The sequence below is a fragment of the Rhea pennata genome, chromosome 4 (assembly GCF_028389875.1).
Source record: "Rhea pennata isolate bPtePen1 chromosome 4, bPtePen1.pri, whole genome shotgun sequence".
NCBI lineage: Eukaryota > Metazoa > Chordata > Aves > Rheiformes > Rheidae > Rhea > Rhea pennata.
Genome location: NC_084666.1, coordinates 7,137,793 through 7,154,215, shown reverse-complemented (window position 1 = coordinate 7,154,215; position 16,423 = coordinate 7,137,793). Strand labels below are relative to the sequence as shown.

Genomic DNA, 16,423 nt, shown 5'->3' with positions numbered 1-16,423 from the left:
GGGAACATGTCTGTGTCTCTGGAGATGAGGGACATAAAGTAATCCATCAGAAATGGTCTGAGCAACACCACCACACAGGAGTACGCTGCGTGAAAAGGAAGGAAGGTGAACAGAAGCTAAGAAATACTGTATTTAGCTAACATTAGAAGAAGGACACATGGAGATGACTGAGTACTCAGCCCACATGTCTGTCACACATTTAGTGTAAAGCTGCCCTTTTCTTGGCACTGGGTAATCAATATTTGTTTGCATAGGGCTCAATCTCACACCCACAGAGGCTGGTGGGAGTTTGCCATTTCCTTCCACGGCTGCCTGATGAGGCTCCGAATACCTACTGTTTGTGCCCAGGGCTTTCCAGTGCCAAATATAATGAACGCTATTGTTCTTGACACAATTTAACTTGATAATCCAATTTCCCTGAGCAACTGAATTAGAGCTTTTGCCTCAATCCTTCCTGAATGCTAGTCCAGCATTTACCTTGCATCCCCTGGCTTTTCCCTCTCATGTGTTTTTGCTGTGCTACCAAGAACACTCGAGGCCTCCTTTGACTCATAGATGCCAATGTGCCTCTGTCTCTTGGAGTAATGGGAGCCACTTGGGCCCTGAGTCTTACAGAGGGTGCTGGTAGAGGACACAGAAGATTAAAGACTTTGGTGACCTCCAGATTCTAAAGAAGTAGAAGCAGGACTGAAGCAAGCTCCTATAACATTCCCTTCTGCTAATCAGTCAGGAAGGACCAAGTCACTTCCGAAAGGGGTTACAACCATCTTTATAGACTATTTCCACTTTATCATTTCTGTACAAGGTAGCAAAGAGGAGGATGAACATGCATAGGAAGGAGATGAATGAGGAAAATCAAAACTGTAAACTGCATGTAAGTTGTATGCCAGCTTTTACACATCGTCCTACTGATGCTACAGGAGTCTCACAGCAAGAGGGCTTCCCTCACCTAAGCATCTCTTTCCTGCTAAGACATTTATGTTCTGGTCTCTCTTCTGTAATGGCTCTGCAACAAAGTGCCTTCTCCTAGAATCACCCTCTTACCAGATGACAATCCTCTATCAAGCAGTGCCAAGTGTTTGCTACATGCTCTGAACCCACCGCAGCCCCCGTACTGTGGAGGGGAAGGAAGAGAAAAATATCAGGCAAGTGCTAAGCAGCAGACAGCCAGATACTGGCCCTAAACCCTGTTCTCACTTTTACCTGTCTAAGTCCCCTGGCAGGCAGAACAGGGTGGCTTTGGGGACAGCAGGCTGCAGCTTGTTCCCTACAAGTACCAGCCTGCAGTAGGGAAATGGCCAGGAGTGAGCAGCCAGGGATCTCTGGTGCTACAGTCTCATCAATGAGTGCAATCTTCAGCCCCCAAATAAAAGATAGCTGTTCTCTTGATGAGTAATTCCTAGTGTCTTTGCTTCCTCCATGCAAAAGGAAGCAAATTCAGCTCTCTGCAATGAGCTAGTCACTGACCTCGAGGTGGCCCCTGCCTCCTCACTCCCACACCCAGCACTGCCCAGTGATTCATCCTGCAATGCTATCCACAGGGAACCCGCTGCCTGCACCCCTTGGGGTCATTAACAAGCCTTTCAGCATTAGTGGTTTGCCTGAGAACATCAACCCATTGCTGAGGCTGTTGTCAGCTACACCACAGCATCTCAGATGGTGTATCTGTTCCTTTGCCCTTTCAGTCCTGAGCATCTCACATCAAACCACCCCTAAGACTGTATCTATACTGTACCTATACCAACAGCACCTGAGCACTGCAATATAATCATCTATCATGTACCCTTTTTTCTGGGGGGAGGGAAGGAAGATTTCTCTCACACAATTTTGGCCAACCAGCACTTGCTCAACTATGGTTTGGAAGTCATAAGATGTCAGAGGTCAATCACAGTAGGCACTTTGCCTCTGAAAAATCAGAGTTCTCAATTTTCCTTTCCCCATGTATCTCAGCCATGGAGTTCCAGATGCATTCCTGGTGCTCCTACAACCAAACTAACCTTGGCCAGATCTGTCCAATAAGCCAGCTTCCAGTACAAGTGCTGGCCTCTGTTTTCCTGTATCCAAGTTACCAACCCTTCCCACAGCTCCACTGTATGCAGCTGGGCCCAGGCACCGTGTGATTGCACACCTCTGCAAGAGATAGCTCAGAAGATGTCCCTTTTTGAGGGGGATGCCAGGCAATGAGTTCCTTCCTCCGTTATCCTGTCTCCTTAGGGAGAGCCAGAAATGCAGAAACTGGTTTGGGCTGAGTCATAAGCTCTTTCCTGTGGGCAGGAAAAGTTACCTTTCTCTCCTCAGAGCAACATGTAGGGCTGCATGATTATCACTTTTCCTCTCCACAGAGACTTTTGAGGGCAAAGAGCCATTTCCTGACACAAAGGGCATTCAGCGCTGTTGTTGGAGGATGAAGAGGGAACTGGACAGAATTCAAGTAGGGCCCTCATGTCTTATCAAGCAACACAGATCTCAGTAAGATCTTTTAGTTGTTTCAAACTGAAACAAACTTTATGGACCAAGTACTGCAAGAGACGATTAAGAAACAGTGAGCAAGATACATGATTTCATCCCACTTTGTACCCTTTCCCTTTGCCCCTTCAACATTCTCCACCACTCAAATTTCACCCAGTCTCTTTCCAGCTCCCTCAGCTAAGGAGCAAAGAACACATTTCCACAGCAGCAACAACAGGAGACTCTCTGATTACCCAGCAGAAGGTTCTTCAGGGGGCTCATGATCACTCATCCCAATAGGTGACCCCAAGACATGCTTTGTAGGCCAAGCAAGCTCTTTGGGGTAAGTCAAAATCATAGCAAAAGAACCCATGTCTCCAAGATGAGAGCTGAAGCTTTTTAAATCCTGTCTCCACCACGGGGATTTCTCAGGAACTGAGCATCCCTGAGTCATATGCCAGCTCTGAGCCTTGTTTCAACCTAAATATTATTGTTCCTGGAGACACCACTCTTTGTGAAAACTCAGTACATGGATTCCCCAGCTGTGCATTTTTATATGGATGCCTTAACATTTGTTTTGAGAACTATCCGGTTCCAACAGCAAACATAAAGATCAGTGTGACCTCCCCTTATCACACAGCTTTCCTGTGTGGAATTCGCTGCGATCTGTACCCTAGTGATTATTGCATCATTTCTGTTTATTTGTAACCTTTGGCACTCCGTAATCTTATCTGCCTGCAGCCGGCTGCAATGCAGAAGATGTGCAGCAACACAGCCAACTCTGGCAATCCTCAAACACTGGAATGGGCCAGTTAAGAGGGGAGGTCGGTAAATGATTAGCAAAGCAAATCTGCAGTCACTGACAGCTAGCTGCAAAGAAATCGCACTCTCCCTCTCCCCACAAAGCAGGTGAGACCTGGCTTTCCTCCAGCTGTACTCACCAATCACAATGAGGGTGTAGTTCACATTTGTGCTGCCAAAGCCGTTGGTAGCTTTGCAAATGTACGTTCCCGCATCTTCGCTTTCCACCTCCTTGATTTTCAGCCCTTGCTGAAGGATTCGGAACCTTGTCCAGCCGCTGTGGATAGTCCGCCCATCCTTCATCCACATGGTGAGAGGTGGTGGGTCACCTTCCACTGGACACAGGAGCTTGATGGTCCTGCCTAATCTCACAGACTGACGGTGGATCACTTTATCGGCAATCCTCGGTGGACCTAAGAAAAAACAGGAAGGGGAAGAGTTGTTACTGCTTTTTGCAGTAGTATGACACTGATTTAAAGGCTAATCATGAATCAGGCCACTACTACATTAACTGTTATATAAAGATATTGTAAAAGGTGATTACTAAAAATCACTTACAACCAAGGCTAAAACTGCAAGTGATTACAGAGGGATACATCAAAAGAGATACTGGCCTGCGCAAGACCTGAAGCTGCAGCCTTGACCTCATTAGCAGCTCACGCTAACCAGCAGCTCTAACCAACCAAGGAATCTTGGCTCTGATTCTGTCTTCCTTTTCCAAAGTACCCTATTTTCCTAGCACAAGGAGCCCAATACCCAAACTGCTGGGTTGCAGTCGGTGGAACAACTGTAGTTGTTTTAAACTTAGCACCAATCCTGAAGGCAAAATTAGGAGCAGCAGTGATACTTAAAACAAAACACTCCCTTCCCCTACACCCCGCAAAGAAAAAGTTATAATCCTTTCATGTTGTGTGTACAGTAGCTCCTTTTAATAGTCACCAGATGGGCTTTATCTGAGATGTATACACCTGCAGTAGAACAGTTGTTGGACATTCGCTGGGGTATCCTTCTCTGAAGGACACAGCACAGCCTGACAGGTTAACATTGCAGGTATTGAAAAGAGGATATTTTTATACATTGTCTTGACAATCCTGTTGGTTTAATCTGATGAATAAACATTTGTGCTTTGAAATTATTTGTCATAATTTCATGTAAAACAGAGTGGCCCTGGAATGCCACAGAGTGAACACACTGTTTGCCACATGGTAACAGTACACACTTGGACAGGCCAACACTCAAGGAAAAGAAGTAATACGGACTCAAACAGTGGGAGCAGTCCCTTAGCTAATTCAGCCTGGAACTTCTTCCCAAAGCTCTGAAGTGTTAAAGCACAGTTTCTTTTTCCTGTATCTTTCTGCCTTTTCATTAGTCTATTGCAGAAGTTCCCCATTAAAGCTGCAATAGTAATGCTTTTCCCAGAAAATTCTATAAATAGGTGTGATAGTAAATGTCGTGCTCTTGCTTAACGACAAAACTTTTCGGTAAGGAGTGATGATGCTGACTTGCACCTAGACTTCACAAGAAGTCTGTGGGATTTGAAACTGCTTCTTCATATCATATTTCCGTTCCTAATATTTTAGAGGATTGGACCCACATGAGATAAGCTATGGAGCTCATGACACTTCCTCATGACTAATTCCTATTATTTCAATATCTGTCTGAATATTCCCCGACATGACTAAGGCAGTACGTACAGTCCAGCTCATGAATGACTACAGAGCTGCTGTCTCCATTACTCATGTTGAATAGCATCTATGAGTTTCACAGCTTTGCTGCTGAGCAGAAGTGTTTCTCAAGTTGAGAAAAAGGTCAGCAACTAGCTCAAAAGTAATGACATAGTTTAGCTAAGAGCCTGGTTCAACCAAAGAGCTTTAGTTTGGACAGACTCAGGTTCTGATGAATTTTTGAAGTAGGGGTCTTGAGAGCACTTATTCTGAGAAAGTCATTCCTGGACAAAGATAACTACCACACACTCCTGGCACACCTTCTGCAGACACCTGCAGGAGAGGGAGTCTCGCAGGTAACAGTGCCTTCCCATGCTCCAAGGGAACTGGCAAAACACCATGAGAAATGTCTGCCTAAACAGGATTTTCTAAATCCTGCAATCCAGACTATTGATGTTCTCCACTTAGGAGATCTCCAGCCAACTCTGTGGATGGAAAGATTTGGACAATTATCCCAAGATGCTCTGAATGCTGATCTGACGCAAACCTCATTCCTGATTTTTTTAAAGAGAAGATCCACCCACTCAAAGAGATTGTGTGTGTAGGCTTTAGTGAAGCAGAATTCACTGACACAAGGTGAGGATCCAGCCCCAAATTCTACTACATTTACATACTTGGCACTTACTTATATATATGCTTACTCAGACAAGTTCAGAGCCTTGTTAAAATTCTAGGTCAGCCCTTGTAGAGGTTCCTTCTGACTTGGAGCCCCACCAAACCAAGTCAAACTTTATGTATAGTTTCATTGCAATCTATCTGAGAGCCAGGATACTACTCAATGCATATTCAGATGGCAAAACAGACCTATAATTAGTGCTGGGGAGAAATGTTTGGTGAAGGGCAAGTAGGGACAGAAGAGAGAGAGCACCCTCCTCCCAGCTTGGAAACCCTGCTGTAGCTCCTTCAAACCCCTTTTCCTTCCGACATTCAGGTTGACTCCTGACAAATTTTTAGACCTGGAGGAATCAGATAGTTTCCCAGTCACGTCATGCGCCTTGCTGGGGCAGGCAGCACAAGCAGCTCTCCTGATGGCACTGGAGTTGCCTCTGGATCTGTCACATGGTTGGGTCAGCAATAAGCTTGGTCCTCCTAAATGCCATTTTCCTTTGATTGACCTTTCATTCTGAGGAATTGTTGGATCACTCTCTGTCACAGGATCTATTCGCAGACCTTTTTGGCATTCAGAAAAGGGAGTGTTTCTGAGCGCCTTTCTGCTTGAAAAGACAAATGCCAGCATGGCCCTTCGCAGCCCCCTTCCCATTTGCTAGTCCTTCCAGTGCCTTTCTCAGGATGAAGAATAAATAAGTCCCTTTGCTTTATTTCCTGCTGTAAATGTTGCTGGATAGAGCTGCAGGCACTCCTCAGCAAGGTGCTATCCCAGGGCACAGATGCTAAAAGCTTCCTTCTGTTTGTTTGGTGCAGTAAATATTCCCATTTTATTATCTATCATCTTTATATTAATAACTTTCTGTGTAAGCAGTACTCTCTCTCTGGAATCAGTCCCTCTGCATACACCAGAGGCTTCAGAGGCCCTGGCAAACCAACGAGAGCTGGACCTCCTGTAGATGCTTATGGCAAAATCAAATGTTGATATCATCACGGATCTCTATCTCTTTCTAATACGCAGGCATCTCCTGTGTCTTGTTTCACTACGTATTTTCTGAATCCTGCCTTGGGAGTACAATAGTGATGGATGAATGCTCTTCAAGTCAAGATACATTTTGGCACATCTTGCTGCTCTGTGCTGTCAGGATTTTGGGGGGAGGTAATGAAGAGGGGCATGCATGTGGTGGAAAAAGAGCCCTTCAGGAACACCCATGTGCACTGTGTGCAGAAACATATCCCCACTCTGAATCTGTGCATTGAAAATGCCCAGAACTGCTCATGTCCTGTTTAATTTCCAGGGCTGCTTTATGACAGCTCCATCCTCTGTTAAAGGAACAAGCTGCAGATCCCAAAGCCTGCCCCTAGCCTCCATCACTGCAGCACTTTGGCACTTCAGCCGGGGCAGCCTGACTCCACATTAATAATTCACCACGCTCAGGAACTACCAGCTAGCAACCAGCCCTGCAGTGGACTGCATGCTGCAATGAAAACACGCTGAACACCCCCCCCTTTTCAGCAGCTCTGATGGTACTGAGGGGAACTCAGCCCTCGGTAGCTACTTTAGGTGATGCTGCCTTCTAATATCGCTCTGTCACACTGGCTTGCTGAGCTCCCTATCCTTTCCCATCTCATCTGACAAGCTACTTGCAAGCCTATTATACATGCCTACGTATTACACAGATGTCCACCCATGCACCTTCCACCTTCACTATGTTCCTTCTTTTCTTCCTTATCCTTTTGCCCTGTGTTAGATGACATAAGATACTTTTTCCTCCAAACTCTTCTTCTCTCAGCTCTCCCCCTTTGCACAGGATTCCCAAGGCAAAGGGTTACAGGGGTCCCTCCCCAGCCCCCGGCTGCAGGGCCAGGGCACGTGCACGCGCACAGCTGAGTGCACCAGCGTGGAAGCAGAGCCCAGCGCTCAGTCCGTGGCCCTGGTGGTAGGATCCATTTCTCCAGCTGCTCTGAGCAGCAAACTCCCGGGAAACCACCTGCCGCTTCACCTACAGCTGCCAGCGAGGTAAAAATGGGCTGAACTCTGAGCGCTGCCAATGTCCCAGTGCTCACTGCCTCCGACTGCTGCCCTGTGCTCAAACCCAGCCTTGGAAAGCAGACGCAATTGCTGTACAAGCAGTATATTCTCAGCCAGTGTCTCAGCCCTGTCACTCCTAGCCTCTCAGAGCAGGTCAGAGCTCATATCTAATGTATTTTGAGAGCAATATCATATAGTTGCTTGCTGCAGTGCTGCTCTTGCCTTGCTTGTGGGTTGTGCATTAGGGCAACACAAGAACTAGGTAGCAACCCCATGAGGGACTGTTTTAAAACCTGAAATCTGACAAACATTCATATTGTAAAAGCCTGAATGCACGTATCTACCAACATGGATTTTTTAATGCCAATAGATATCATCTTTCTGGCCCAATTCTGCTATCGTTACTCCCAGCTATTGGAGGGACTCCAAAAATTGCCCCAAGCCTTCACTTGAAGGCCAAGGTTGCAGACTGGGTCCTCTCAAGACAGAGCAGGAGACAGTGATGCTCTCAGGGCCTGGGTGGAAATCCTGGGGGAGGGATCCCTCTTCCATATTCCCCTTCATTTCTTTGCCATCAGGCAGAGTGCATAGAATCTGCAAGCACGGATGGTGCTAGAGACAGAGCGAGCCCCCACGCAGCATCTTGCATTAGGATGTGGGAGAAGTGGCCGAACCTGAGGTTCCAGGTAGATATTGCACCAAAATTGCCGATACAGATTTTCACACATTTTTGTAGCTGGAGGGGAGAGGGGGAGTGAAAACAGCAACTGCTTTTTGCTCCTATTCTTGCAATCTGCCATTGCGCAAAGCCTGATCTCCAGCTACAGGGTGGTGCTCCCTTTACACCACCCCATGCTGGAGACAACAGAGCGGCTGACTTCCCAGCCCATGAGACCAGAAGCAACGGTTAGGAGAAATGAGGCCCCACCTTGGCACAAAAGCAGCAGGAGCTGATCTCCTTCGGCTCCTCGTCCTCAGCCCAATAATCTGAGAGAGCCATTTCTTAGTATTTCGGCCTCGGGTGAGGGGTGGGGTTGGACAGCCGCGGACAGGGCTCGGGAAGAAGTGAAGAGAATGCAGCTGCCTCCCCCCTGCGCCTGGTTGTTATTCTTTCTCCAAATACAAACTAAATATAACTTTGCCCCGTAACATTCAAATCATTTTAGTTGCTAGAAGGGATCATGCCTGGAGTTCCAAGGGCCAGGGTGCAATCAGGCTTAAAATATAATTTAAACAAGCCAGACCCTACATTTTCCACCAACTTATTTTCCTGCTCTCCATTTCCCCATCTCCAAATACATATAAATACACTCAGAAAGAAACCAACAGACGCAGAGAGATGCCAAGTTTTCTGCTCAAGATCATATAAGCCCAATCAAACATTAACAAGGAAACGCTGTGATCACTTCATTTGTTTTAAATATTTCTGCTCCTATACATGCAGACAAGTGTGCAGATTTATTTGCCTCATTTACGAATACAAGCAACTGGAATCTCCATTCTGTTTCATTATATAAAAGACAGATCCTACACCTGTCTTACTGAACAGCTGGGCAATTTTCAATTTATATCCTGCGATACTGCTCTCTACCATCCTATACCATCAAAAAGCCCCACTTGGGGCTCTGCTGCTGACACTGCTTTGCAAGCATTCCTTTCCTTTGCCCCCCAAGCGCCTGGAAACGCTGGTGGTTGCCCTTTCTTGGCAAAAGGAGCAAAATCCGACTAAGTCTCTTTGCTTTAATAAATGGCTATTTCCAGGAAGCTGCGAAAACAGTTTCTAGAAGCATATTTAAGACACAACGGAGGTATGGAATAGAGCTTCCTGTCCACATTTCTCACAGTCAAATCCAAGCACACATATAATTATATTTTCCTGGACTGCATTGCAAAGTTCATGCACTCGTTCAACTCATACATGTAGTAAACATGATTTATGGCTCTGCGTGAAAACCCTCTAGATATACGGTGTTTTGATAGTGACTCGAAGCTAGTGCTATAATTTAGTAACACCTAGCAGTGAAAGCTAAATGATTTCCCACTCCACATTCCTAACTTTCTATGAACCCCTTTTACTGCTAACCTGGGGAGGAGATACTGCTTCTACAATTGTTTAGACTTAGCCTTGTTATTCCTCGAACTAAACTGCATGTTAGCTTCAAGCTTCACATATGGTGAACACACCAGTGTTGACCCATGTCCTATGAGACCATTTGCCATGATACAGTTCAAAGTGAACTTTATTAACACATTAAACGTAATTACAAAGAGGAAATTCCAAGGAAGGTCAACCAGCCCGGACAGTTTCTTGGAATGGAAAGTAATTTATAATATCCACATACTGCATTGTAAAGTTATAAAGAAGTTAAATAAGTTTTAAGAGCCCCATGGGTTATGTATATTTTATTATTTAATACCAAACACATTCACTTTCCATGAAGATAAGATTTCTTTGAAGTACTGTTAGCAAATTAGCAAAGCCATTTACCATGAAGCACCCAAACAACCCATCAACACATGCAAAGAACATCAGGGACTATAGTACCCACACGCCATAGGTATCCACGTCCATGAACAGATACAGCAAAACACAGACAAATTTCATGATTACAGTGACATAAAGGAGTAAAATGATGGCCATTAAACAAAACACTTGCTCAATGTGAACAGAGTCTCTCAGGCTAACACTAGGCAGCTTCATTTGGTTCTTTATTTTCACACTACCCATCACGGTAAACCCTGATCTTCAAACACCCTTAGTACAGGAGTGGCCCACACTAAAGCTGATTTTTCTCAGTTCCCCCACACTTCAGAATTAATGTGGAAGGCTAGAAATGGCCATCTAAAAGCCACATTTTATATTTGCTTCTTGAGTTGGTTGACTTTGGGAGTCCATCTCCAGAATGGGCTGGGCTGGACAATTCCCGCGCACAATAGGATAAAATTTAATCCTCTCTGCCAGACCAACATTAATTTTATACATTTCTTACACTCTCTGCACATCATCGGTACCACTATTTGTATTGGCATTTGAGGGGTTGTGATGTTGAGGGCTGGACAAACACCCACCCAAACACAATTCCACCACCAAAGAGTTTACAGCCATGGCAAGAGCTTCAATGGATATGAGCAGGTGCTCCTCAAAGGCTAGTGTAGGCTCTCTGCACAGAGGGGAGCCATTACATGGAGAACAGAGTTGATAACAATGCTTATTTTGACAGAGATAAAATGATGAATGTTTTGCCCATGCATACAATTAACTATTGGAATACGCAGTTTGAAGGACTGGTGTGTTCAACAGCTTCTCATATTTTCAAAACAAGACAGGCTGCTTTTCCAAAAGGTATGCGTTAGCCAAAGAAAATAAGAGGCAGGGTAGGGGCAACTGGGCCAAACACTTTGGCATGTGACAGAAAGAGATCAGATTAGATGAGATAATAGGTCCTTCTTGGCTTGGCAACCCACAGACCAAAACAGTGTTTATCGAAAACAATCAAAAGATTAAAGAAAAAAATATTAGCAGCATCTCTGCCGAGCAAAGAGAACACTCAAAAGACTTTTAGAGAGGAACACAAAAACACCACAAGTATTTGTGCACCAGCCCCAACGGATGGCCAAACTCAGCTTTGGGAATAGGGGACAATTCGCACGAGCAAGTTCTAGGTTAGGCCTACAGAGCTGACCCCAGGAAAGCGACGGAGAAAACGGCTTTTCAGATTCATTTTACAGCAAGCAAAGTGACATACTTTCTCTCTCTTCCCTACCCCCGTACTAGGAGCTGCTTCCTCGACTAAATGGACAAAAAGGATATTTATTGATAGCACAAGAAGTGCTTGCCATATTTTTACATGAGTAATAACTGGCCCCTTGGGTGAAGGCTGCCAGTAAATTTTCTACTCTGGAAGTTCCAAAAATAAGAAAAAATAGAATATTTGGGAACATGTTCCATTTAATTAAGTGCCATGCATACACATTTCACTGCAATTTAATAAAATAGTTATTGTATGTTAAACAATTGGCACTTGGTTATTGCACAGATTTATTACAGTTCAACAACAGTAGATGAGATACATATCTTTTACATGATTTTTAAATCCTTTGAGCATATGCTTTCAATAGTCGGTTGGTATTTATTTAACATGAAATTACCATCTTATTAAATTAAATGTGCATGGGTGACATTCAATTTCAAGTGTTGCTGAATACTTTTTCAGCAGCAAAAAGTAGTAACTTTATCCCTTAGGTCTTGAGGTAGCAAACAGAGAGGAGAGTTAGGATTATTTCCAATAACTTTTGAAGAAACAGACTTCTTATTCTAGAATGTTTCACTTCTAGTATGGAAGAAAAAGGTATTATTTCTTGTTTCTAAAGTGCTGCCAGTGGGTTTAGCATGGCCCAAAAGAGAAGACTAACATTTTTACTCAGAGCCTAAAATCATATTGACAGGGAGCTTCAGATATAGCAGATGACTAGAAAGCTGTCTTTAGAAAAGAGATAAATATGACAAGGATGCCTAGGCACAGCTACCTCTCCAATCTACTCTTTTCTTTCCTGTTCAAGAAAGCAAACTGACTGAATAATGACATTCTTAACTTGCTTTTCCTAAAAGATACCTTTTCAAGGTTCTGAAATTAAAGGCTTTTTTAGCACCCTGCTTCCAGGCAGCACAAACTGCCTGATGCTGGAAGAAAGCTAGAAACCCTCTGGCTTGAGCAAGGCAGGAGGATACAGAATCCGCTTGGAAATCCTGCCTAAGAGCTCAAACGTGCGCTCGCCAAAGCCATCCCAAAGCCCCTAGCGTCCCCATCACAAGTCACCGCAGTACCACGTCTGCCAACGCGAGGAGTTTGTTTGCTTCCCATAATCTCCGGGAAACAATCCAGCCAGGCAGGCCTGAATTAGCTGCTGGGGTTAATCTACCCCAAATATGACATAAATGCAATTGTGCTCTGCCCTTCCAACTGCTTCCCGAGCCCAGTGGATTTCCCGGCCAAATCTCCCACCAACTATAAGACTTATAGCAAAACAAACTAGACACTCTGCAAATCTCAGTTTAATTCACTTATTCTGTAACAAAATTCCCCTGTGAGCCACCAGTTGCAATCGTATCCCAAAAAACAAGGCCTCAAAGAAAGGTATTGACTTCAACACTTTCTCTGACTCAACACAGTACTCTGCTCCCTAGCTCGTGCCCTTGAGTATGCACAATTCTCCATCACCTAATCCTTTTATTTGAATTGCTCCTACCAAATAGGATGCTCAGGTTCATGCCTGGTGACACAGATTACCGTCAAACTCTGCTAGTCAGCGTTTAACCCAGTCTAAGCACAGTACAAGGTTTAATAAGTAATTAGCCATTTCCCTTACAGACAGACATTTCTGCGCAAGCCATACAAGCAGGAAATTGTAAGTGTCACTGTTTATGTCTGCAGGGAAATACAAACCACGAGGGTTGACTCCGTGCCATATTCAGGAATGATGGGAGGGAAGATCTGAAAACAGCTGGTTCGCCTTCTTGATAGCCCTTGGTGGCTAGTCTACTGCAGGACACCATCACGGTGTCCTTTTGCATTCACATCTGGATTATATAGTGGTTTGCCAAGATTGGTATTTCCAATATTCACTAAGGTATATCAGTTTTCCTCAAAATCTCTTCTTTAAGAGATGAAGTTGGAGAAGAGTTGGTGCTTCCATCCAGCACTGGTACCCGCTGGCCTTTCCCAATACCCAAGGTGGAAAAGGTGTAATAAGGGCATTAAGCACTTTGCACCAAATAGGCCTGAGCAATCAGTATCTCAAAGCGGAGAAGCTGCCAAAATATCCGCAAGCCTTCTGCTGTTGGGAAATCCATGGCGGCTCCCTACATGGAGCGGCTGCTCGCAGCCCTCTGTTTGCTGGGCCCCCGTCAGAAGGGGCTTCTAAGTTTGGTAGCCGCAAAAACGCAGGAACAACTGTTTGTTGGTGACCACAAAGAGATAAACACCACGGTATTTAGGAACTGAAGATATTTTCGGAGGCTGCTCTAAAACAGAAGGCACTTCTAGCTGAATCACTGCAGAGCAGGCTTGGTAGGGAGTGTTTGTAGAAAGCTTTTTCTGTTAGGAAATGGCATTTTGTCAAGAACTACGATTTGTCAAGATTTCTGTTTCAAGCTTCTCATTTCTCAGTTTGAGACATCTTTTGCTTCAGAATTTTAAGCTACTTACAATGAAATGCACACGAGCAAGTCAGTCATTATTTTGAAAGTGTGCAGATTAAGCAACAGTGCTTTTTAAAATGGGTTGCTGTTCACAAAAACACGAAATCAGTTTTGTTTTAGGTCAGGAATAAATTAAAATACTGAAAATTTTCACAAGATCAGAAATGGAAAAAAAGAAAGCTTTTCTTACTTGCAAAGAAAACAATGCAAACCAAAGCTGACCTTCTGGCTCCTTCAAAGACAGTGGCATTTTGAAAACCTGCCTGCAATCTATTCATATTTTACTCTTCCAAAACCTCCCGTCCATGCTAGACTTGATGGAAGTGCTCAGAGCAATGTGACCGTCTCCAGATTAAACCCTCATTATAAGGGCCTACCTTAAGCGTGTCTTCATTAGCGTTTTAGTTTGGATCGGGGGTGTGCTTTTAAAGAGAAACCTCCTATCATCTCCACCCCATGAGCTCATCCAGAAGACATACATGTGAACTCAAGAGACACCAAGTTTACAGCATACAAAAAAAAAGGAAAACCATCAATATATTCTTACAGCATTCACATCTGGTTCCCTGCTCCCCAGGTGCTGCAGCACACTCTGCTGAAGCATGATACCGGCAGGAGCCAGGACTTGATAACGCATGAAGCCTTCACATCTCAAATCTATTTTTCCATCAGTTCTCATACAGGAAACTGTCTCGGGTCCAGTCAACACCCAAAGGAAAGAAAGTAATGTTTTCTTCACGTGGATCATTGCTGCTCCAGTACCACAACACAGTGTTAAAACATGCAGCGATGCCTGCCCATCTTTGGCACAGTCTGACTTGGTAGAGACTCATTGTTCTGCTAGGCTTGCTAAATCTGATCACACCCCCTTGTCCTGTGCCCAGGAGGGCTTAGCTTTAATACCAGACAAAATTGGAGTATTTCCTCTGGCAGGGCTGAGGCTGTGCTGCAACTCTTGCTGCTCAGAAGTGGTTGCACTTCATCTGGAGGAAGATACTTTTCCTGCACTTCTCTTACCAGGCATGGAACATCTCTGATCGAGCAAAACAGCACGTAACAGTGGGTGTATTCTGCCTAAGCCGAAATATTAAAAACAAAGATGTAAAATATAAAGTTGTTTGAATTCCCCAAACTACCCATTTTGGGAAAATATTGGAAATTGATGAAGATCCTGCAACACATTGCTAGTCTTTCATCTCTGTGCATCACTGAGCAAAGAAAGATGGTGCTAATTATCACCTGAAGAAGCGTCAGCGTACTAGCACACCAGTTGTTACCTCGGTCTGCAACGGTTTGATGCTGGCTTTACCCTAACTGCACAAACTTGAGCAAGCAACGGAGCATGCAAGAGTCCTGCTGACACCGACCGTGCCGCGGTTTCCAACGATGTCTCCCGCGCGGCTGGCCGCGCGCGACGGCGTAGCCTCCAGGTAGATAGGGCTGAGCTGCAACCCCAATTAACGCCCACTCCTATTACCGCACAGTCTAGCAACGCGCCGTCCCCGCTGCCCTTCTGCAAGGGCTGCGGGGGAGAAACCCGGGGAGCAGAACGGCTATCCCGGGAAAGCCGAGCAGCCAGGAACCCCGGCTCGCTGCGTGGTTGCATAGCTGGTTTATCCCACGCGGCATGCGTTGGGGTACGAATGTGCAGACATCTCATCAGCTGTCGTCATCCGGACTGCAGCTTCAAGACTTTTTGCAGCCTGGCTGCTCAGCCTGCCCTGGTCTATGCACGTGAATGCTGAAGATTTCTGATCTTCTCTGTTTTTAGCATTCAGGTGGCTTGAACTCGAGCCTACTCCAGCAACCGCTTCTGTGCTCCACGCTGGTGTTTCTAAGTAAGGCATCAAGAGGTCAATCCACAAGTTCAGAAAAGGCAGACCTAAGACCCCTGCCATACCTGTGGCTGGAAAAAATCAGCACTTTTCTAATTGGTTGCTAATCCCCTAATCTTTATTGCATGTAAATTCCAGTCCCTTCCCAACGGCTGGGAACGGTTAATCTCCAACCTGATTACGGTGAAACCTTCTTGGAAGCCTCATTGATAAAAGGTGGAAATGTGTAAAATCAATTTGTTATATATCACAAAAGGTGCTGCACACCCTGCCACCGATCAAAGAGCTGTCATAAAACAGACAAATGAAAGGCTGTTTAAAAAATGTTTTTATCGAATAATGGCTTGTACTGCTTGATAAAAGACAAAATTACCTTACAAGGGGTGCAAATGCATGCTGCAGCTCTTGCACTGCAAGGAAATAAAAGAGCAAGAGAAATAACTCTCCGACATTTTAGCCGATGCCTATGGGTAATCTCTATTAAATGACAAATTACGGCTCTTGCCTCAGTGTCCTCTGGCCTGAGGTAGCTGGCTAATATATTTGCCATTTTGTGTTTTTGCTAAGAAAGGATAACTATTGATAGGACTGAGCAAAGCGCTCTGACGTTTGGTCCGGAGCTCAATGCAGCTTTGGGCTGAAGCGCCCTTCCAGCAGTCTCCATCTTGCCCAGGACCTCTGGTATGTGCTTGTGCGTATATTGCGAAAGAAGGATGTTTCTGACTACTTCAGAAACAGAAGGCCCCAAAATACCAGTTTCTCAGTCCACCCAGAGAAT

The 16,423-nt window shown here is 44.9% G+C and overlaps 1 protein-coding gene across 1 annotated transcript in view; it reads right to left on the bottom strand.

Annotated features, from left to right (window-relative positions):
* Positions 1 to 16,423, bottom strand: part of FGFRL1 (fibroblast growth factor receptor like 1) — a 170,064-nt gene that overhangs the window by 86,704 nt on the left and 66,937 nt on the right. The window contains exon 3 of the mRNA XM_062575204.1: positions 3,390 to 3,662. Within this exon, the coding sequence (XP_062431188.1) occupies positions 3,390 to 3,662 (273 nt within the window). The remainder of the gene's footprint in view (positions 1 to 3,389; positions 3,663 to 16,423) is intronic.